This window comes from Eptatretus burgeri, chromosome 9, assembly GCF_056783735.1.
Source record: "Eptatretus burgeri isolate ZD-2024b chromosome 9, Ebu_testis_v1, whole genome shotgun sequence".
NCBI lineage: Eukaryota > Metazoa > Chordata > Myxini > Myxiniformes > Myxinidae > Eptatretus > Eptatretus burgeri.
This window is the reverse complement of record NC_140969.1, coordinates 10519523-10544253: the sequence shown is the minus strand read 5'-3', so window position 1 is coordinate 10544253 and position 24731 is coordinate 10519523. Positions and strand designations below refer to the sequence as shown.

The following is a 24731-nucleotide window of genomic DNA, read 5'->3' as shown; positions in this document are numbered from 1 at the left end:
AGGCAAGCGACTGAAGCTGTTTGGGACTGGGCTGTGTGCGTTTGGATCTTGTCTGGATGAAGATGCCTTCCTGTTTGTGCTGCCAAGGAGCCAAGGAGCTGGAGTGAGTTGCACTGGACTGGTACGAGTTGCACCAGCCTGGTATGAGTTGCGCTGGCTGGGCACGAACTGTGCTGGTCCGAGACAGGTGGTGAAAGGCGAGCCGAGCCGAGCACAAGGGTGAGGTCCTCAATGCACCGCAGCTCCATGCTGACTTACACGGTCTTTTTCTTTATCTCGAAGAACCCCTCATCAACTTCAGTTTACAGTCAACAGCATCCCTACTGTCAATCATGGTGGTGGCAGCATCATGTTATGGGGCTGCTTTTCATCAGCAGGGACTGGCAAGTTTGTCAGGACAAAAGGGTCAATGGACGGTGCAAAATACAGAAGAATCCTTTATTAAAACCTTCTTGAGTCAGCCATGAATCTGAAACTGGGTTGGAGATTCATATTTCAACAGGACAATGATCTGAAGCACAAAGCTAAAGCCACACTGGAGTGACTGAATAAGAAGAAAATAAATGTTCTTGAGTGGCCCTGTCAAAGTCCTGGCTTGAACCCACTTGAACATTTATGGCGAGACTTGAAGATTGCAGTCCATCGACGATCCCCATCAAACTTGGCAGAACGAGAGCAATTTTCATGTGACGAATGGGCAAAGATTTCACCATCTCACTGTACAAAGCGGGTGGAGACCTACCCAGAAAGACTCGTAGCAGTCATTGCTGCAAAAGGTTCTTCTACCAAGTACTGACCGAAAGAGCTGAATACGTTTACAACCAGTGAATTTTGATTTGCACATGTTTTTTGCAGGTATTCCTGACATGTAAGCTCCTTCAACGATAACAGTGTTTAGTTTGATCTCTCCAATTATGAATAAAAAAGTTCATTTGGAAAAATTGCTTCTACATAATTTGTAATTCATCTAAATGTGGCATTATTGGTCGGGGGTGAATACTTTTGCAGGCCACTGTGTAGTGTATGCAAGGTGTGGGCAATTTGGCTCTTCTGGTTTTACAGTTTTTGAATATGGCCTTGTTTAGTCGTTGATGGATTATTGTTCCATAGCATCCTCTCTTACATCCCTTCTGTTCTGCCTCTTGGCCTCATTGTTGTGTTAGGTGGTTGTCCACCATCATAGGGTGCATATATGTGTTGTATGTGCAAGTTGCTGTTGTTGGCTGCTACTTGCACATGTGTGTGGGTTTCAGGAGATGGAACAGAGACCTACCATATCTCAAAGTATCCACCTCCATGGTGTGTGTATGTGTGTGTGTGTGTGTGTGTGTGTGTGTGTTTATATTGTTATGCCTGACTTCCTTCTTGGGACTATGTTGCAGTAATTAGTCTTTATTTTTATTACAAATATACATTAAAACTGTGCAATTTTGAAGAATGAGAGACCCTTATATTGATTGAAGTGTGAATTAAATTTGCTTGATTGATAACACTGGTCTGCGTCATTTCAGAGGTCTAGGTTTTCTCAACGGCTCTCATATGTTTATATCTCATATCTCAACGCGGGAAAAAATAATCAAAATTTTTGTTTTATTAATTAACATTTTTAAAATTCAAAATCAGAGTTGCATTGACAGAAAATGTACAAACTATATATAAAATGACGCACAAGTACCGTTAGTGTGAAATTCAACATTAAAAAGACGAAGGAAAACAATTAATACGGAATAAATGGAATAAGTTGGGTGTTGCCAGAAACAACGATTTATCTATATTTTTCTGAAATTGAAACGAAAGTAATTGAGAAGGCACTTTCTTCCACATTAAGTGTACTTGTGTCTCATTATATGTATAGTTTGTACATTTTCTGTCAATGTAAGTCTGGTTTTGAATTTTAAAAATGCTAATTAAAAAAACAAAAATTTTGATTATTTTTTTTTTCCTTAAAATTGAGATAGCATTAAAAACTTGACCCGATTGAGCAAAATTCGATACACTTCTGAATTCAGCATGCAAAAAACATATAAGAACCGTTGAGAAAACCTAGACCTCTGAAAAAAATATTTCAAATGCAGCCCAGTGTAATCAAATTAAGTGTTTACATTGTTATATTTTAATAATGGTTAATGTAATTATTTGATCAGTTTATTACTAAACCTACACATCAATAGGCTGAACGTTAGCTGGGTTAGGAATTACATTACTCTGCCTATGTCAAGTTACCTTGATGTACGGAACATGGGCATTGCGCAACCATTCCCAAGTGAGCATCCAGCTCCTTTTATCACTTCATTTGTTGGAGGGTATATGCAAGATATCTCTTGCTCAACAAAATCCAAGTCGTCTTTCGGACCACCTGATTACATCCATTATTAAAACGAATGTTCTGCAATTAGGCACAGATCTGCTTCATTGACTGTGTACAATTCGGCTCGATAGCTTGATATGTTGCATTTATGCACTGGTCGTAATGGCACGTTTTCAAGGCATAACACTCACTTTAAAAAACATGCTTGGAAAACAAAGTTGTGATACAAAATAATGTTTTGGTTATTTTGGCAGGAATGATATAATCAAGCAGAAAACTGCAAGAAATGTATGTAAGTTATGTTATAACAAGTAAAAAGACATAAAGTCATAACCACCACTGTTTTAGTAATTTTGCTGAACAGAGTTAAAGGGTGAGCCCACATTTATGCGCAACGAAAATGGCCGCCAGTCTTCCAGTCAGCCATCTTTGACCAGATCACAAAATAAAGTAAGGTGCACTTGTATGCCATCATGTGCTGTGCTTGTGCTACGTTTGAACAAAATCGGACAATGCATTTCTGAGAAATCGTTGGGGTCACATTTAAGCAACAAAATGGCCACCAGTCGGCCATCTTGGATCTGATCTCCAAAAAAAAATGATGAGCATATGTAAGCCATAATTCATTATCTGTGTGTCAAGTTGGAATAACACTGGTAAACGCTTGTCCGAGAAATGGTTGAGGACGTGTTCAACATCAGGTTTTTTTTAAACAACTAAAATGGCCACCAGTCGGCCATCTTAGACCTGATCTCGAAAAAAAATGAAGTGCTTATGGAAGCCATCATTCATGATCTGTGTGCCAAGTTTGAACAACATTGGTACATGCAAGTCCAAGGAATGGTTGAGGACATGTTTGACACTGGGGATATTTTTTACAATTAAAATGGCTGTCAGTCGGCCATCTTGGATCTTATGTCGAAAAAAAAAAACATGACATGCTTATGTAAGCCCTGATTCTTTATCTGTGTGCCAAATTTGAACAACATCGGTCAACGCATGCCCGGTAAATGGTTGAGGACATGTTCAACACCGAGTGTTTTTTTTTAACAACTAAAATGGCGGCCAGTCGACCATCTTGGATCTTATGTCGAAAAAAAAAAACATGACATGCTTATGTAAGCCCTGATTCTTTATCTGTGTGCCAAGTTTGAACAACATCGGTCAACGCATGCCCGGTAAATGGTTGAGGACATGTTCAACACCGAGTGTTTTTTTTTAACAACTAAAATGGCGGCCAGTCGACCATCTTGGATCTGATGTCAAAAAAAAATGACGTGCATATGTATTCCATCATATATTGTCTTTGTGCCAAGTACGAATAAAATCGGTCCAGAAATGTTCGAGATATGATTGTGGACGCACACACAAGCATGGACACGAAAGTCAAGACCAAATCTATAAGTCCCCATTTCAGGCTAAGCCCAACGGGAGCTAAAAAGCCTGCACCATAGTATATTTAGATAGCATTGGTGCCGCCAAAGCAGTTTCTTGGCAAGAGATATAGTGAGTGGTTTGCCATTGCCTTTCCAACGTTGTTTGTCTGTGCTCTATCCTTTTAAATGCTGAGCATCACGCAAAGAAGCAGCATGTACCATTCCTTAAATAAAGTCTTTGTTGTGACTCTCAGCCAGGGTTTCAACCTCCAACATCCCAGACTCAGAGCGGATGCTCCATAAAGCCACCAAGTTTGGTACGCCAGTCATAGTAGCACATTGATACGCTGATCCACATCTGTAGAGTATTTTTATGGAGAGTTAGTTAGTCTTCTTCTTTTTCTTCCTGCATATGGAAACTTTGCTGCCAGGTAGCTATCATTTTGTTGGGGCGCGACTATGCCGCTAATGCTGTGCCTCTATACCAGGACACTGGTGCTCATTTTGCCAACCTCAGAAGGATGACAGGCTGAGTCAACCCCACCTAGTCAGCAGCCAACGGGGCTCGAACTCAGAACCCTAAGATCCCAAGACAGCCACCCTAACCACTAAGCCAACACCAGGCTAAGTTAGCTAGTTAGTTCCTCCCATCCTCATTTTGGGACATTGGGTGGTATGGAGAGACAAGGAGCATCAAAAGGTGCCTCACAAATACATTTAACATTAAAAAACAAAAACGTCATCCAAGTGGAAAGGAATGGGAATTAAGTAAATAAAGGCCAAGTTATGTGAAATAAAAGTGTCGAATAAAGTATGGTTAATGCAGAATGAAGAACTAGTCTTTGTCAGGAAGGCTGGTGTTGATCTGCATAGATCAATAGACAGGTGGAACAATGGATGAAATCTACAGCATGTTGAACGAGGTATGGTAATGGCTGAAGGAAGTATGACGAAGCTGATGTTTCAGGCGTTAACACATTCTTTGCTCCGATGAAGCGTTTAGTCAATGGAGTGCTGCTCTCCCCTCTAGACTGGCACCCCTGCCTCACATTTCGCTCAGCTTGATGCCGTGGAAACCAAGGCCTTCAAGATCATTGGAATCTCCCGCAATGAAGTTGAGTCTCCGGGCTTATCATTTTCACATCACAGAGAGGACGATGGCCTCTCTCTGTATTCTACTGCCTCCTTTCCAGTCTTGCACCCTCTGCCCTTTCAGAGCTTTGTAACTCACAGGTTTCTGCAGGGAAGACATGGTTCACCAACAACCCCTTTCTGGTGAAACTCCCAAAATCCAGAATCACTGTTCACCTTCACTCATTCATTCCCATTTTCAATCATGGTTTGCAAGCTGCATGGTTTGAACGAGGGGGGCTAATGGTATAGGCCTCATTGTAAAATTTCCCCCGGGCTGGAAAATTGGGAAATACCAGACAGCATGAGGGCTAGACATCAGGATTTGGCCATGGTATCCAAACACAAGTGTGGTATGGCACATGCCACATTGGGGGGGGGGGTCTCGTGGTATTGTGGGGCATCCTCTGTCTGTTGGGGCCCTGCTCGAGTGATAGTCTCAGGATGGTGGGGATCCAGGAGGTGGATAAGACCTCCGGGAGACCGAAGTCGTCCCTCCCAAGCACCTGTAATGATGCGATGTGGCGACTACTAGGGAGAGTTATTGCGGGGCCACGCCTTGGTCATGACACCACCAAGGGCCAGAGAAAGCCGGAGGTGGTGACCACTTCGCATGACGTCTAGCGGCCTCTTCCTGAGGCTACGAGACAGCCAACATGTGGAGACCCTCCATGCTGGGCTGGTCAATCGATGCGGTTTCCTCTTGCCAGATCAGATTTGAGTACCGCCCACAGGAACTCAACCATTGCAGGCCCGTACCCAGGGGGGTTGCGTAAGGTGCGTACGCAAACCCCCAAAATCACTAAGGTCCACATTTTTTCGAGGCATTCTTTTTACTCAGGCGAATTCGCAAGAAAACAACAAAATAATATATTTTTTTAAACCCTTCCTTCATCACGTCTGACTTGTAACCTACACAATCTACGCAATATTGTCATAAGTTGACCTTGTCTCCGTCTTGGTTACCGTTGTGGGGGAAAAATTTATATTAATGTATTTTAAATTGTAACAAATGGAGTTTCAGAAATGTAACTTTTATGCTGCAAATTGAATTGGCTGTCATTTCTGGCCAAAAGACTTTTGCCAGAAATGATAAGAAATGTGTTGTTCTGGAGCAGAGTGACCGAGCTGATAAATGAATCTTTGCTTAGAAATGTACGAAGTGGCTTTTCGTCTAAAGGACACGTCTACAGTCTGGGTGAATATCCCCCAACCTCTCTCTCACGAAAGTATAAAATGCTTTGAAATCTAAAATTGTTTTTCAGTGCAAGCACGTGAGGAAGTATAGTTTCTCAGTGGCTCGTACTCCTTGGAACTGACCAAGTACCAAGTTAGAATAAAACTCTCTGATGTAATGTGGAAATGAATTGAATCGGGTTGGTCTAACTGTTAACTAAAGTAAGAATAAATGAAATAGAACCAAATAATATTGCAATCAAATGGGGATTCTTAAGTTCATTGTACAAGGGTGAGAAGTGTATGGTGTATAATTAGGAAATAAATTGTTTCACAAGGAAGGACTTGTGTGGACATCAGTTTTATCAGTGTCGATAGGGTTTTTGTAGGATTTTATAATCAAATCGGACAAACGTTAAACTCTGTCTGAAGTCAAATAGGATTCCACAATCGGCCAGTTAGAATCCTTCAGGAGGACAACGATCACAACAAGGTGGGTTTAAAAAAATCCACATCACCGTGTTTCACTGAATTATTGTGTTAAAGCGCCGTTAATGTAAAAACCAATCACAATGAAGTTTTTATGCTCCGGGCATGCATGATATCTGATGATCATTCCAATTAAAAGCGTGAGGGGAATGAATCACGCACAATGCAAGAGGAAGGAAAAGTCGTTGTGCCTGGGAAAGAAACTGCCCAAATAGTTAATCCAGGGGTCGGCAACCTATGGCTTGCGAGCCACATCTTGCTCTTCTACGATCCCAATGTGGCTCGCAGAGCCTCAAAGTTTATCAATGCAAATGCAAATATGAAGATCAAATACACAAGCCAAACACTTAATTCAAAATATGACAATATTTGTTTATAAAACATATTTACAAATGACGATGGGTTGTAATTTTGTGGTGTATATTCATTTAAATTAGATCCACCGACTACTGTCCTACCCACTGATCTTATTTTTGTTGTTGTTGCTGTTTATTGCCCCAGGCCTGTCCCCGGTAAAGCAATGCGGTGTGCATCCCATCCCACAATGGGTCTGATGGTGCGGCGCTCTCAGCAGGTCCAACTTTTTGAAGCTACACCCCCGCCCCATCAAAAATACTCTGTACGGGCCTGCGGAGCATCTGTGGTAAGTTATAGGGGTCAAAATGAAATGATTGGAAATAATTGGGAAAGGACTAGGGAGGCACACATCACATTTCATTGATAGTCTGTCTCAATTTAATGGACTCTCAGTTTGGGACTACAGCTCTGGGTTTGAATTGGCATGTTTAAAAAAGAACAGAATGGCTGTAGCATGTGCAGCTGGTATTGAACAATCTTCACATTGGCAATACGGGACTTTCAAAATGACGTATTTCCACCAGGATTGCTCGGCGCGCATGCGCAGAAACCCCAAGTAAGAAAGTAAATCAGGGCGGCCTTGGAGATGTTTCATGTCCCCCAGTCTTCCCACCTTTTTGCCTTCATGCACATGAACAACCACCAGTTTCAGTTTGCATTTGGGTGATCCTTGGGGATCATAAGAATTTAAAGAATGTGGTAAATTCAGAAAACATCGTTTCAGTATTCACTGAGGCCTTTATCAGACATCTGACTCAGACGGTCTGCGTTAGTGGACCCTCTGACGCGATAATATAATATAGCTGGCTGTGTTTGCTGTAATGTTTATCTCCTGAGAGCAGATGACTATTAACTGGTGATTTGGCCCTTTGGCGACCTTATAAATATAACAGCAGTCTATAAGAGACTACATGTATAATGTATATTATGAAAGGGCTGGAATAAGCAAATGAGAACATGAGAAAAGCAAGGGAAGGGTGAGGATATGAAAGATAGAGTCGTGTGGAGGAGGTCGGAATAAAATGAGGTACGGGGCAATTAAGGGGAACATGAGGGAAGTGGAAAGGCATGGTGGTGTAGTGGGATGGGGGTTGGAAAGGGGGGGGGGTCGCAATATCTGCATACCTAAGAAATAGATGACTGCGAAAAGATAACTCCTTAAAGTTTTTAGATTTATCTGATGGTGAGAGATGCCCTCAGCCTTGTGAGTACCAAGATCAATCAATACCACTTAAAAAGGTAATTTGCAGCTACAATGTATGGATGGTCATGAAATTCCTCAAAGGAAGTAACTGGTCCAGGTCAGGTCAGGTATGGGAGCATGTGCCAGAACAGCACGTCGCTGCGTCCACTTTCCGCCGGTACTCCAGGGGCCTCCATCTGGCCATCCCCCAGGCAGATGCCAGGCCCATCCCCATCTCCTTGAGATGATGGTCAACCTGTTGCAACCATGAGGCACGTGGTCGACCCACTGGCCTCCTTCACTCATGAGACTCCCTCGCTGAGAGAATCTGGTGAGCAGGATCAGCGTCAGGAAAACGAGCCACATGTCCATACAGCCGCAACTGACGCTCACGGACTATGCAGGTAACAAATCTCATCCGAGTCTCTCTCAACAACCGCTCGTTGGACACAAAATCCGACCAGCGATAGCCAAGGATTCTCCGAAGAGACCTGGTACCAAAGGAATTAAGTCTCCGTCTCAGATCCTTGGTCAGAGTCCAAGTCTCGCACCCATAGAGCAAGACTGGAAGTACCAAGGACCTGAAGACTCGGACTTTCGTCCTCCCGCACAGGTACCGGCAGCGCCACACCCCATGATCCAGTGAATCCATGACTCCCCAGGCCCGACCCAGACGTCTATTGACCTCTGACTCACAGCCAGCAGAGACATGAATATCACTGCCAAGGTAAGTGAATCTCTCCACGACCTCAACATCCTCACCACAAACAGACACAGACAGGACAGCAGCATCCAAGATGTCACCAAAAGCCTGGATCTTAGTTTTGACCCAAGAAACCCGTAATCCCAATGGCTCCGACTCCTCATTCAGCACCGTGAGGGCCCCCAAGAGGATGTCTAAAGTCTCCGCAAAGATGACTGCATCATCTGCAAAGTCAAGGTCCGAGATCTTGACATTCCCAAATGACACACCGCAACTTGATCTCTCCGACATCCTCCCTAGAATCCAGTCCATACAAGTGCTGAAAAGTCTGGGGGCAAGTACACATCCCTGACGAACTCCAGTAACAACTGGAAATAAGTCAGAGATGGTACCACCACACTTCACAGCACTCTCAGTACCAGAGTAGAGTTCAGACATCAGATCAATCAGTTTTGGTGGCACCCCACGAAGACCAAGAATCCTTCAGAGGACGTCCCGATTCACTGAATCGAACGCTTTTCAGAGATCAACATAGGCTGCAAGCAGCCCCTGCCGAAACTCTCGTCTGCGTTCGGTGAGGACACGAAGTGCAAGCATACGGTCAATCGTTGACCTCTTTGGTGTAAAGCCTGACTGCTCTGGACGCTGGTGCTCAAGCAGATGGTGGCGAACCCTATCGAGAATTATCCGAGCAAAGACCTTGCCCGGCACTGAGAGCAGCGTCACCCCTCGGTAGTTGTTGCAGTCTTGGCGATCACCCTTCCCTTTCCAGAGAGGGACAACAAGGCCCCTCTTCCAGTCAGTTGGGATGATGCCTGTGTTCCAGGCAGAGCACAAAACTGCATGCAACGACATTTCCACCAGCCTTGAGAAGTTCAGCATGGATGCCACAGATCGCTGGAGCTTTGCCCCGTTTCAACTGGTTCACCGCAGCCCGTGTTTCCACAAGCGTAGGTGGACCACAGTTGATTCGAGGGTCAGCAACAGGGATTGTAACACCCTTGACGTCCAACTCTACAGTTGGGGGATCAGCCTGGTACAACCGCTCAAAGTAACCGGCCCAGCGGGCCTTCACTTCAGACTCCTCTGTCAAGAGCCTACCACTCTCTGCTCGAACTGTAGTGCTCCGAGGGATGGGCTTGGATGAACGTAATGCACGAATTCCCCTGTAAGCGGGACGAGAATCACCTGTCCACAGGTGATGCTCTACCCCCTCACAGATTCCTCGCACATAGGCCTCGCACGACCGTCAATGAGGACATGGTCAATCTCCTTTGCCACACCGCCAGCGTTGGAATACCAAGTCCAGCGATGAGCTTGTGGGCACTGAAACCATGAACCAGCCACCCTAAGTCCATGACTTCTTGCAAAGTCAAGGAACTTAGTGCCATTCTGGTTCATAGTTCCTGACCCATGGGGACCAACACACACCTCATAACCATCCCTATCAGTTCCAGTCGATGCATTGAAATCCCCCAAGACTAGAAGTGTATCTCGTCTGGGGCACTGATCAACCACAGACTCGAGCGTGGCGTAGAATGTATCCTTCACGGTGAGATCACTCGCCTCAGTCGGAGCATAAACAGAGACCAGGGAAATGACACCTAAGGAGTGACGAATCCTTAATCTCATAATACGCTCGTTGACCGGTGTTACCTCGATTATCATTGGGGTCAGCTTATTGGACACAGCTACAGCAACTCCTTGGGTATGGTAACCATCAGAGCGACCAGACCAATAGTAGGTGTAACCACCCACCATTATCTCGCCGCAATCCGGTCTCCGAACCTCAGAGAGAGCTGCAATCCCGATGTCCAAACGCTTGAGCTCAGATGATAACAGAGACAGGTGATCATCCTCTCTTAGGGATAGGACATTTCAGGCACCCACCCGAAGGGACCGCCTCAGGTTAACCCAAGGAGACCGCCGTCTGGTGGACGACACCTCAGCACCACTCCGACACACTCTCCCGCAATCTGACCCAGGGATGTTACCCCGTAGTTTCCCTCCTATCAAAGATTGGGGGTCCCGAAGGCTTTGCCCCAATCCCGTCATCCGGTGAGCTGCCCTGCGAAGGCAAGCTGCACAGGAGGTACTCCCACGGAGTGGGTTTCCAGATTTTTTTGCGTTTTTGCGTTTTGCGGAATGAAGGGTTTTACGGTGGCCGGAGTGCAAATCCTGCCACCAACCTCCTAATAAGAAGTGACCCAACTGCAGGAGGACGTCCGCAGACACAGTTGGGCACTAGATATGGATGGCCGTTGGCTCACAAGGAGCTCCTCCGCCCTTTGACAGGTTTTGTTTTTAATCCTGCTGGGTGTCCAAATCCAAACACCCTCCTCACCAGAAAACCTGGTGGGGGAGACGGTTTAGTCGCCGACAACCCGACCATGGAACAGGTTAGTACAGGTTTACATGGTACCTGTAGCAGGTCACAGATCGAACCTGACCTGACAGTAGTCCAGTGCAGACTTTAGTGATCTGCCTGGTGACTTACCTGGGAAAATGAATGCGTAATCCCAACACAGGAAGCAGATTTATCAAACAGAGTTTAAAATACAGAAACTTGTAAGGCAAATCCATTGTCTTTACTTGGTGGCATTACATCTGATACTATTCCATCACAATCATAGTTCAAGGTGGGGAAAACAAGATTAATTTTGTTTTAAAAAAGGTGAGTTGGGCCGAAGCAAGGAATTCATTTTAAATCACAGGGGTTGAAAAACATTTGTAATTTTTCCTCTGCATCATCCCAGGAGATGGGGCTGGGCATGCAGGCAATGAAATGGCCAATTCGATCTGGGATTCGGGCTGCTTAAACAGACGAGCAATAGTCAGATTTCATTAAAGACAATGACATCGGTGCATTTAAGCATTGCTGTGCAGAATGTGCACAAAATAGATTATTATAGGCAAACCTGCACAAGGCACCTTTTAAAAACCACTTACATACCCTTGTCGTGAAATCTTTAAGCTTGCAGGCCTTGTTGCAAAAACATGAGCTCCATAAGGCCTCTGAGAAAATAAAACTCATGCCATCCAACAGGGGAATAAAATGCAGCTAAAAGGGGGGGGGGGGGCAGAAACACACTAAAGCAGCTGGAAGAAACAACGGCATCCCGGTAGTGTGGAGATAGATGCGGTTATTTGACCACATACATATTTAATAACAGGCTAGGCCACAGGCTAATGAAGCCTCTTAATGCAGCGGTTTCTTTTACTCCTACGCACTAATGGGTCATGTGCAGGCACCATGTGCGCTGACCATGCAATGGGCTGCCATTTTCAGTTCATTTCCATCGCCCTGGTACTTGAGTCACCGAGTTAGACCACGGGCAGCACACGTGGATTATGCACAACAGAGGCTTGGCCAACATCCACTATAATTATTATCTTGCCAAAACGAAGTTTTTGCAAGATATGTTGGTCAGCTTGTATGTTTTTTTTTTTTTTTTGTCTGTAATCACATATAAAAAATTCTGCAGAGCACAGTTATCATTGGAAATTTTTGTAACTTCGCATATCAGAGGCCTATAGAGGTCCCTTTCAGTGCACAAAATTTTTAAGGTCAAGGTCAAAGGTCAAGGTCACTTTGTCGCAAATCAGGGGAGTCGACGAAACCCTTATTTTTTGAGTAATTTTAATCTAATCGTCTCCAAACTTTATGGGAATGTAGTATATGGTCTGGCGCTCAGCTGATTAGTTTTTGGTGGCGATTGGCCTTGACCTTCATGGTTAGCGCCTGAGGTCAAACATATTTGACCCCAAGGTCAAATTTTCAAGTTTTAGGAACCATATCATGTAGTACCTCAAATTGAACACCTTGATGAGTGCTTTCTAGATATGTCAAGCTTGAGACATTATGACGTCATTTGGTGACGTTATGAGGCAAACACATATTTTTCATGGTAACTCTGTAGAACGATTCTCATCAGAATCTCTCGTAGGCAGATATTCCTCAAGGATTCGCTCCTGGTGGATAGCAGCTCTGCTCTATTCACCTCAGTGTGATCTTAAAGAAGTCACACGTGGTCACCTTTTGGCAAGATACGGGTCATCCTGCGGGTGACATTTGTTAAGTTTATTGTTGCTCGCCATGCAAACGACACTTGATGGGCATACTGTTTTGGAGCCAGAGTTGCCCTGGCTGATGAAGAAAAGGCATTAGTGATCCTAGCCATTTGATGTTTTGACAGTGGAAGTGCACATGACATGCGATGGTTTCAACATCAGCTTATTGGTGCAAGCAAGCGCTTGTAAGGCCGAGGTCACATTTGCTCTATGGCGAGGATAAGGTGGCCGTACGCCCTCTGAATTGACAGAAACGTGCGGCGGCCGCAGAGAAACTGAGGTGGCCTCAGGGAGGCCCTACGCTGTTTGGCTATATTTTACAGGCCGTAGGGGCACCGTGGAATTATAGGGCAGAGTTATAACTTTTTTCATTTCTACGTTCGCCGTAGCAATTCGACAAGCCAAGCTATGACGTAGATGTGTTCCACGTCGACCGTACGTGGGGCGTACGGTGGGCTTGCGTTATTCGTGCGGCTGCCGTAAGCTATTCTCAATGAAAAATGAATTTTCCCAACCCCCCAAAAATTACGGCGGCCGCACTATTTCCACTCTCGCCGTACGGTGGCCTTGCAGTCTGTGTGACTACCTGCGGGCAACGCAGGGTCGACGCACGGTTCCCCTACGCCTGCCGTGCACCTATGTACGGCCTCCGTGGCAGTCTGCGTCGACCGTGCGTCGACCGTGCGCTACCGCTAGAGATCGGAGTATAGGTGTTTGCCTATACGGTGGTGCCCCCAGAATCCCAATTTAATTCGTTCCAGGAGGCTGTTCGGATTGCAAAAAGTTCGGATTCCAAAAATATTTTCCCAATCAGAAATAATGGAGTAAATTAATCCGTTCGTGGACCCAAAGAAAACCCACTTTCAAGACACTTTAAACTGAAATTCCCCTTGTTTAAGATAAAATAAGATGAGTAAATGACCTTCGGTGGCGGTGTATTGTGTGTAAACTGATACAATCACCACATCCAAAGGTCCACACAGGCTCGAGCTCCGGCCTGGGTTCCGATCGCTCGCACACTCTGCGAGAGCGCTGCCCCCGGGGCAGCTCATCAAACATGATGCCCGCAGAACCACAATCACTTTCATCAAACGCATCGGGCTGACGTAATCATGGATATTCCAAATTACAACTGGTTTTGCTGTGAAATTCAATCCTTGTCCGACAGTCCGTCACACCACGTGATCGGATTGCTTTTTTGTTATTAATTAAAACACAAGATGATTAAAAAAACAAACATCACAAATGAAGGTGAAAACATGAGGTAAGGCCTAAGTCACATTTGGCTCGGTGGCCGGAGGGTCTACAAAATGTACGGGCACTAGCAATTATAAAGCGGCCACAGTATTTCCACGGTCACACAATGTAGCAGTCAAATATGTTTTTAGCAGCGTCTCGCGTTGCGAACGCTGCTCATAGAGAGCTCGGCGTTGTTCTTCTTCTTGCTGTTGTTGTTCTTCTTCTTGTGAAGACAAAACCTTAATCTCTCGGACTTGGCTCTTGTATATACAAGATCCGGATCGCCTTAAATACTGAGCACATGTACACATCCTCACATAGACGGTGCCTTTTGAGAGCGTCTATCATGAACTTTTAAATATATTCGGACATTTGCTTTAAAGTTTCGAAAAGTTCACGTTACTATTTAACGATTATTCCATTTGTAGTATTGTAATTTCGTAAATACATTATATATTTCGTAAATACACGATATATCGTAAATACGTAAATACATTATGACGGGTTTCGCTATTGGCTTAATGAAGGCACGTGACGAAATATCGGAAGTTGTTGTTTTTAAAAAATAAATTATTATTTTTTTTTTTTTAGCCGACAAAACCTTTAGGTTTTGGACGCTGCTCTTGGACACATTTGTCCTTGTTATTTTTCGGGTAGCCGCACGGCGTATTTATAAATTGTGGAGACCGAAAACATGGGTGTGCCATACGGTCTTTGATTTGATGTCGTACGGTGACCTTAGGGCGTTCCTGCGGCGGCCATAGAATTTTGAAGGCAGACACAAGGTGCCCACAAGGCGACCGCAGGGGGGCCCTAAGCCGAGCGTGCGGCCAGACGGACGGTAACGAATGGGTTAATTTTTTTTTTACCAGTTCTTTTGTTTCGGCTTGTCGAATTTCTACGGCAAACGTAGAAATGAAAAAAGTTATAACTCCGCGTTATAATTCCACGGCGACCTTACAACCTGTAAAATATAGCCATACGGCGTAGGGCCACCCTGAGGCCACCTCAGTTTCTCTGCGGCCGCCGCACGTTTCTGTCAATTCAGAGGGCGTACGGCCGCCGTATCCTCGCCGTAGAGCAAATGTGACTGAGGCCTAAAGTATCGATCGACACATGAGAGATGCTTTCACGAGGATTTCCACCGACGAACTGAATGAACAAAGCACGAAAATGCGGCTCGAACAGGTGGGGGAGACACGTGAACAAACATGAACGCTATGTTGTGTTCGGTTTTTTAAAAATGTATTAGGTTTTTAGGGCAAAATTTTCTCGAAAAAATTGTTTGGATTCCAATTTGTTCAAACAATGGGGCGTTCAGATTCTGGGGGCACCACGGTATATTATAGTTATAGTATATTCAGATATATATATATATATATATATATATATATATATATATATATATATATATATATATATATATATATATACTGGTATATTTTTATTTCAGTAAAAAAAAGAACTGGTATATATACCCACTCGTTACCGTCCGTCTGGCCGCACGTTCGCCTTAGGGCCCCCCCTGTGGGCACCTTGCGTCTGCCTTGAAAATTCTATGGCCGCCGCAGCGACGCCCTCAGGTCACCGTGCGACATCAAATCAAAGACCGTACGGCACCCCACGTTTTCGGTCTCCACAATTTATCAATATGCCGTGCGGCTACCCGAAAAATAAAAACATATGTGACTGCTACATTGTGTGACCGTGGAAATACTGCGGCCGCCGTATAATTGCTAGTGGCCGCAGATTTTGGAGACCCCACGGCCGCTGTGGCAAATGTGACCTATGCCTAATTCAGCAATAACAACCGAATACAGTGATTACAAACAGAACCACATACACGATCTGATTCTGGGAGGTTGGTGGTTTGAAGCGTGGCCGAGACATACCAAAGACCTTAAAATGGTATGTGCTGCTTCCTTGCTTGATGCGAAGCATTTATAAAAGGTTAGAGCACCGACAAACAATCATCGGTTGGAATCCATTGTGCAGGCTTCATTGGCTGAATGGCACCCTCCTGTGTAATTCCTTGAAAGGAATTCATCCATTTTTTTTTTTCAGAGTAATCATCGCTTCAAAAACATTTCGATTCTCGCAGTTTGTCAAGAAGTGAACTGTAATCAGCCTTTCAAAATAGGAACACACTGGCAATCTGTTTATAACAAGAGAATTCAAACAACTTCAACAGCCGGTGGTAAAGCACAGATGAATGTGTTGTGGAAACGAGGAGATACGGACTGCTTCTCGATTTTCGCTCGGAGCTGGATGGGCAACACTTGCTAGGATTTGATCAAGCAAAGTTGCATGAAGGAAGCATCTGATTAGCAGGCTACACATGTGAAGTGCTCATCTACTCTAAACACCGCTTTACTCGTGAACACTCAACGGTGTTTATAATCACGTCTTATCAATCTACGTAGTACAAGATTCACGAAACCCAAAAGTGTAAGCTAGAGTGAGGTCGGGTTGACCGCTCAAACAGGGTTCGAAGATGGCAAAAAGTTCCACCAGGAATGACGCAATATCAAGTTTTGAGTTAAAAAAAAATTTCTTCCGTTTTGACCACTGTGGCCCCCAAGTCCACACCCCCATGACCCAGAGGTCAAATCCCCCCAAATTATTAAATATTTAATGTGTCCCCCAATTTTGATTGCATATGCAAAGTTTCATTTTAAAATGTGCCCGTAATTGCATTTTTTCGACCCTTTGACCCTACCCGACCTTTGACCCACATTTGACCCTTTGACCCACATTCAACCCTTTGACCCCACCCCAGAGGGTGGGGACAAAAATGACTGCTCTTGCACCTTTGTGCCATGTGTTGATCATAATGACCAAGTTTGCTGAATTTTTGCCCAACCGTTTTGGAGGAGACAGCGTGATGGACGGACAGACGGACAGACAGACAAAAAAGTGTGGGAGGATAGATTAAAGCACTTAAAATCACTCTCGCCAGTTGTTTACTTATTTATTTATTACTTCCAAAATCGAAGATTTTTCAAGCGTAATGGTTCATCGATTTTGTTACTCTGTGTGTTTGTCAATCGTCTACAGGTTACAATTCCAAACCGATCATCACGAAACTTTACCAAGCTGTGGAGGTAGTCTCAAATGAGAAGACTATTGATTTTAAGGTCAAAAGGTCATCTTGAGGTCAAATTTCTAGACCCGTCATTTTTCATCCGATTGACTTGAAATTTGAACAAGATTTGCAAATTGCGTCACTGAATTGGGAAACCTTCTATTTTCGAGATCAAAAGGTCAAAGGTCAACTCAGGGTCAAACTTCTAAAATCATCAATTTTCAACTGAAAAATCGTCAATTTATATCCTAGTAACAAGACAGTTGAAAACAGCAATTGCAAAGTCCATCACTGAATTGGGGAAGCAGCTATTTTTGAGGTCAAAAGGTCAAAGGTCAATTCAAGGTAAAACTTCTAAAATCATCAATTTCAATCTGAGACATAATCAATTTTCATCAAATTGACCTGAACTTTGATTAAGATTGTCAATTTTAATCTTAATGAAATGGACGATTTGATGTTTCCATGGCAACCGTTGGAGATGGGGGTAGATTTTGCAAGTATCGTGCTCTGCACAACGTCTTTTTCTTGTTTATTTATTTATTCCTCATGGTCACAAATTATTTAGAGTTCATATTCCCAATGGGACAGTATGTCAATGAATTTTCTCCCTTAAAGAAATGTGCTACTGTAATAAAAATAGGATCCCTGTCCCGAACCGAACTTCGATCAGGAGCAACAGTCACTCAAACCCCTGTGGACCTCCTTCAACCCTGAATTTTTTGATATTGTGAACAAACTTAGGTATATCACGGGGGATGAAGGTTGTGGTCAAGTTTCATTGAAATTGTGTCTCATTTGGAGAAGAGAGCAAGTACCCATTTTGGGGGGTGGGGGGAGGGGTCAACCTCCCCCCCCTCGTGGATCCCCTTCATGTGCGCAGATTTTGATGCGGTCAATACACCTTCGTTAGGCATCATATATGAAGCTTGTAGCCAAGTTTCATCAAAATCGTGTGTTTAGTTCAAGCGATAATGACTGAAGGGTTTATCGACTGACTCACTCACTCACTCACTCACTCACCGACGGACACTGCTCGATCACATAAGCTCACCTGACAAAAAGTCCAGGTGAGCTCATAATAATAACAACAATAATAATAATAATAATAATAATAATAATAAAAGTTCATTGATACTTTGATTTTGCATAAAAAGGCAATATCAATTCATATTTCACCTCTCCAAAAACTTTTTTAAATTCTTAAAACTCAAACGAAATTAAGAAGCAGATTTGACTTTTTCTCATTAAAACGGATTCTTCTTCTTCACACGGTTAATACCATTTCTTCCTTCAACATCATTGGTTCGCCCGTCCCCCGCACAGTGGGAGACGGTTTTGCAATAGCTTCTGTGTGTGTGTCTGTCTGTCCGTCCGTCCATCCATCTGTCTGTCTATGCCATAACTTTATTACCAATTGGGCTTTTAACATCAAAATCTTCAATAAACCGTTATTATGAGAACATGGAGAACACAAACAAATAAAATGTAGAATTATTTTTAACTGTCGTTTTCATCAAGTTCAGTTTGAGTGCAAAGGGATGGGCTTTGCATTTTGAGATGCTTTCTAGTTGTTGTTGTTGTTGTTGTTGTTGTTGTTGTTGTTGTTGTTGCAATTGCCACCCATGAGTCTTTTTGTAATGCAATCTGTTGTTTTGTCACTTTGATTGACTGAAAGGGTTTATGGTTTTGGCTTTTCTTGAGAGATAAGTGAAAATGAAGACTGGGTTGGCATTAGTCGATGACCCTTAGTTTTTTGAGGATGGGTCTCAACTACCAGTGAGTGAGTGACGAGAAAAGCAAGCGCAAGTACCCATCCTCAGTTACTATTACAATTACCGGTCTTAAAGCCCATCAAAAATGATGGGTTAGAGTTATTTTATTCGAAATGTTCAAGGAGACTGGAAGATGTGATGTTTTGTCGCAAGAAGCATTATTATAAAACACTACATGTACAAATGTGATCATATTTTCTTTATCTTCTGGGACATTTCATTTTGACGGTACAGCCTTGTGAGCGTGCCAAAGTCTGAAGCCTCGGCCTAGCGTCAGGTGTGCTTATATTATATTTATTTGTTCGACATCCTACAGACATAAATGAACAGTCATCTTACTCTGTGCGTGTTGCACTTCATGTGCAACAAATTTCACTTCCCTGTGACTTGTATTTGTTGTTATTAAAAAAAAACGCTTCTGTGAACCACCCTCGAGGCCTGGTTTTTAAATCACCGTCTACAATTCCAATGGAAGAGATGTAATTACTCTTGTGGAAAATGTTTTTGGAGTTTTTTTTTAGTCCTCAAAAAATAGACCGAAGTGAACACACAGTCGTGTTAAAAGATTGGCTTTAAAAACCCTATTCAAATCGTCCTTTTGAAGGGGGACAGACAAGTACACAAACACACGCTGTGTTTTATATCGGTCGATTATTTTGTATGCAGCCTATGTCTGCTGGTTGCATCATTGCTGGGAGCACGACTGTGCCCCTGATGCAGTGCCCCCTGTTTCCAGTCAGCTGGTACTCATTTTGCCGACCTCGGATGGATGACATGCTGAGTCAACCCACCTGAAGTTATATAACGACAGGACAGGGGCTCAAACTCAAGACCCTGAGATCTTAAGGCCGTCTCGAGTGATGGGAAAAGTTTAAGTTCATCTATCAATTAAATTATTTCATGGAATTTAAAATGGTTAATTGTGTTGCACTCGTAGTTTCGCTCAGAGCCAAAGGTCTGAGCTACTTATACCGCCCACCAAAAATGGTGGTGCAGCATCGGGTGGTGGAGGTTGGATTTGTCTTAAAAGAGGGCAAAATATCCTGTTTGCAAAATAAAATGCGACATCAATATTATTCATTCCTGTTCTCCGTCATTTCAAAAGTGAATGTAGAGCTTTTCAAACCCAGCACGGAAAGTGGCCGCCGTAAACGGGAGACAGACAAACACACGGCCAGACACCACTGTTCGCATTATATAATAGATGACCACCCATCTTGACAACCAAAAGCCATTTTCTTTGGCACCAACTAACCATCAAACTCAGCTGGGAAAATCGTAAATATACAACACAATGAAAAAGTTTGCTTTAGCAGCTGCACGATGAAAACAGTCGAGTGAGTCGGGAATTTTTTTTGTTGTTGTCTGGTACACATAAGGAAGATTGCAATCAATTCCTCAAATCATATGTCTTTAAATACTTTACATTTGCCTTGCACACTTCAAAGGCCTGGCAGTATGTCAGAGTGTAGAAGGAAAGAAAAATTAAAATTACCCACCTGTACAGAAATTAAAGTGAATGTGATGACAAGTTGCGAGGCTGGGCTGATGAGGCGTGGTGGTGAGACGGATAGTTTTCCCTGCTCAAAGATGCGGTATATGCGGTTGGTCTTGGTAAGAAGGGCTGCATAGCTGACGCACATACCCAGGCCCAGGAATATGCGTCGGAAGGCACATACCGAGATAGTCGGCTGTGCGATCATGAGAAATGTCGCAGCATAGCACAGGAAGATGCCCATAAGAAGAACATAACTGAGTTCACGGCCAGACGCTCGCACGATTGGAGTTTCGTTATAGCGAATAAAGGTTCCGATGACAAAGGTGGTTGTGAGCAACCCGAGCACTGCCACAAAGACGGGGATGGCAGCAAATGGCGAGTGCCACTCCAACTTGACGGTGGGGATGGGTACACACGACGTGCGGTTTGCATTTGGTCGGTAGCCGATAGCACAAGGCTTGCACATCGTTTCATTCAGCTGGTAGTCGTACCGGATGCACGGCTCACACTGCCAGCAGCACGGGCTGCCTTTCACAATACTTTTTCTCTCACCAGGCTGGCAAGGCAGACTGCAAACAGAGTATGGGGGCTTCCGCATATTGTGTGCCCAGATCATGGCGCTCACCTGTGGTGGTTTGGAAACAATAAAATAGACAAAGGGCAGGTTAAGGGATGATATGCCTGGTGTTGGCTTTATGGTTAAGGGGGTGGGCTTGGGATCCTAGGATCCTGAGTTCAAATCCCACTCAGCTGTTGAATTAATAACAGGTGGGGTTGACTGCCTGTCATCCTTCTGAGGTCGGCAAAACGAGTACCAGCTTGCTGGTATCCTGTGTCAGAGTGGTGACCTGTCCAGGATTGTGTCCAATAGCCAAGTTGACTGCTAAGGCAGCACCAATGCTCTGCAAAGAGTATGGTCCCAACAGATGGATGGAAGGGACGAGGAATTACAGCAAGGAATGGCTACAGTTTAATCCCATCTGCTGCAATCGATCAGTGCAAAGCTCGTTTCACCAAAGGGAGACGTGACAAACCAGTTGGACAGTAGCCTGCTGCCCAGTGAAGGTTGGCAAGCAGCAAGACACATGTCTACTTGATTCCATTGCTTATCCAGTCCATTGTTTATCAGCAATGGTCATAAAGGAAAATAACAGTTGACTGGGAAAAACTCACAAATTCAAAAGGACAACACTTTTCCCACGATGATTTCACCAATTAAGTTTCCTAAGCACCAAGTCATCATAGTTTACAGTAATTGCTTCAATCCAAATCCAATGGGATCATACTCTGTACAGAGCGTTGGTGCTGCCAAGGCAGTATCCTGGGCTATCGGGCACAATCTAGACGGGTCACCACTCCGACGCAGGATACTCAAATGGCTCAATCATCCCAACAAGCTGGAACTCATTTTGCTGACCTCGGAAGGATGACAGGCTGAGTCAACCCCACCTGGTATTAATTGAGCAGCCAAGCAGGATTTGACCTCAACGACCCTTGGATCCCAAGCCCACCACCCGAACCATTAAGTCAACACCAGGCATCTCTTTAATAAGCTTTGTTAAATTAATCAAATGAAAACTTGCACAGGGAAAATATGGCCAATTATTTTCCAATTAAATCCACCCCCCCCCGCCCCCCAACACCCACGCAACTTACACAGTTCATATAATATAAGAATGTGGAAGTCAATACTTCTCTTGATAAAATCGGGTGAATTAAAACTATAATCATAAAATGCTCTTAAAAAGAGGTCAACAACCCCAAACAGTTCAACTTGTTGTCTCAGTCTTAGATCATCCCACGAATTAAGTGAATTATACACCTTGCCCCCTTCCACTCCCCCACAATCTCCCCTCCCCCCTCCCTTTCCACATCTCTCAGTCTCTTTTATTCTGAAACAAGAGCAATATACTCCAACCAGCATTCCACAGGAACAACTAAAACGAACCACCCACCATGGCAAATTAAATGTTGTTACAGAATTAAATGCTGGTGCGTGCTGAAGGATCGTTGCTATCAAAGTGTACAAATAATACTCACGCTGATAACGCTTTCCCATTAACATGTAGGGCCAAAGCGATCAAAAACCAGTAAATATCAAGAGAATAAGGACGCGTTGGTTCCACGAAGTGGCTTTTTTTTTGTTTTGTTGCCAAAATGAGCACGTGATCTCAATGGTAATTGCAGCCTAAGCGAGTCAGGCATCACATGAATAATGAGCAGGAGAAGCAAGGAGCATGAAGAGGGGCTGTGTGTGCAATGAATGCTCCTGCGAAGTGTCTCTGAAGATTGTTTTTCATTAAAGGCTATGAGTGCTGCTTGCCCATCTCAAAAAAAGCGGTCCGATACTGCTTTAATGTGCACAGAATTGCAGGAAACTCGTGGCAATTCCATTAAATCTCCCACAAGTTTGTTTTTTTTTTTTTTTTTTTTAACTTCTTTTATAGTCCCTGCACTGACCATTTAACAGCAGCTTCCTTTGCAATTGCACATCGAGCGACTTCCGTCGAGAGAGAGGGAGAGAGAGCTCACGTTAAGCTGCAGCTTGTTCACCCACTCTCCGATCACGTTGTATTGCGTTGTGCCAGCGTGGGTCCGCTGGTACTGAAAGATGTCGTATCGACCGGGTGCATCCCCGTTTTCGTTAAATTGTACAGGCGTGCCGGCACTCCCTGTCAGGCCAAGGAGAGGCAAAGGAGGTGCAGGAAGAGAATGTGAAATGGACATAGTGACATGTTAGGGACAGGGTGGGGACGATGAGCGAGTTAACTGAATGGGGGTTGGTGGACGTTTAAAGATCCCAAGGTGTCCTCCGCAAGAGTAGGCGAACCATCGCCGACACCATAAACAAATTACAAATTCCTGCTCTAAAGGCCCAGTCACACCTTGACGTTTTAGCCAGCAATGGCGACGTATTAAAATGTATGTAAAACGCTGGCTTACCTTGAACTTTTGATGTTTTTTTTTTTAAAGATTCGGACGTATTCATAACGACTTGGTCTTATGCACAACGTATTAGTAACGGACTTTGAACGTTTCGTTGTGTTATAGATGACTTGTACCAACGAATGCTGAACCTGTTGTCAGCCTTCACAACCTATGCCCAACGATAGTCTAACTTATGCATGGCGCGCTGCACGTATCGCCGACGATGACGTGGCGTAGGTTATGAAAAGGCTGACGCACAACGATTCAAATCATAACCACCGCAGAAATGGAAGTGTCAACATCGCAGTCACACCTTGGCGATGTTGCCAGCGTATGCTGACCTCTGAAAAATGCGTCTAAAATGCTGGCGCACGTCGAATACGGTATGGGTAAGTTTGGTATGCGTGAATAGAACGCTAAAGTACGCTATCATACGTCGTAGTAAGTGGAGTACGTCTTGTAATTTTGAACATGTTGAAAATTTTACGACGTACTTGCCGTATGACACACGCTCCGCATGCGATGGGAATAAGTTGTATGCACGATATACGATCGTTGACACACATCGACACACGTTACTTGTAAGGTGCTCATAAGTCGAAACACGTCAAGGTAATGGTTAGCGTCAGTGTTCCAGACTCCCGGGTTTTTTTTTTCTTTGGGATGACGGTGTTCAGTGTACAGTGCGGTTATGATTTAAATCGTTGAGCGGCAGCCTGTTAATTATATTATATTATAACCGCACTGGAAATCGAAGTGTCAAAATCACCATCATACCGAAGGAAGGAAGAAAAAAAAAATTAAAAAAACAAAACCAGGGAGTCTGGAACACTGACGCTAACCATTACCTTGATGTGTTTCGACTTATGAGCACCTTACAAGTAACGTGTGTCGATGTGTTTCACCCATCGCGTAACGTAAGTACAACACGTTACTCATAGGTGAGAAATAAGTTTCGGGTACGCTATACATTACCTCGATGTGTTTCGACTTATGAGTAACTTACAAGTAACATGTGTCGACGTGTGTCAACGATCGCGTGCCGTGCCTACAACTTATGGCCAGCGTTATGCGGAACGTGTGAATCATACGCTGGCATAAGTCTTAAAATTTCAAGCATGGAAAATTTGAGGACAACCGAAAAGAACAACGTTTAAAGCCAGCGTACTACGACGTATGGCAGTGTTTTTCAGCGTGCTCTCAATGTCATCAAAACTTACCCATAACGTATTCGACGTGTACCAGCGTTTTAGACAAATTTTCCAAAAATCGGCATAAGCTGGCTAAAACGTCAAGGTGTGACTGGGCCTTAACCTACACACAGCATTGCATCGGCGGCACAGCTGCACTCCCAGCAAATGATGCTACCCACAGCCATGTGCTGCATGCAAAAGAAGAACAAGGACAAAAAG

General features: G+C 44.0%; 1 protein-coding gene across 7 annotated transcripts in view; it reads right to left on the bottom strand.

The window, feature by feature from the left end:
- Positions 1–24731, bottom strand: part of LOC147019510 (metabotropic glutamate receptor 8-like) — a 544678-nt gene that overhangs the window by 75930 nt on the left and 444017 nt on the right. For all 7 annotated transcript variants that reach the window (XM_085894056.1, XM_085894058.1, XM_085894059.1 and 4 more), the window contains 2 exons: positions 22924–23063; positions 20393–21016 (listed from right to left, as the gene is read on the bottom strand). In XM_085894056.1, the coding sequence (XP_085750182.1) occupies positions 20393–21016; positions 22924–23063 (764 nt within the window). The remainder of the gene's footprint in view (positions 1–20392; positions 21017–22923; positions 23064–24731) is intronic.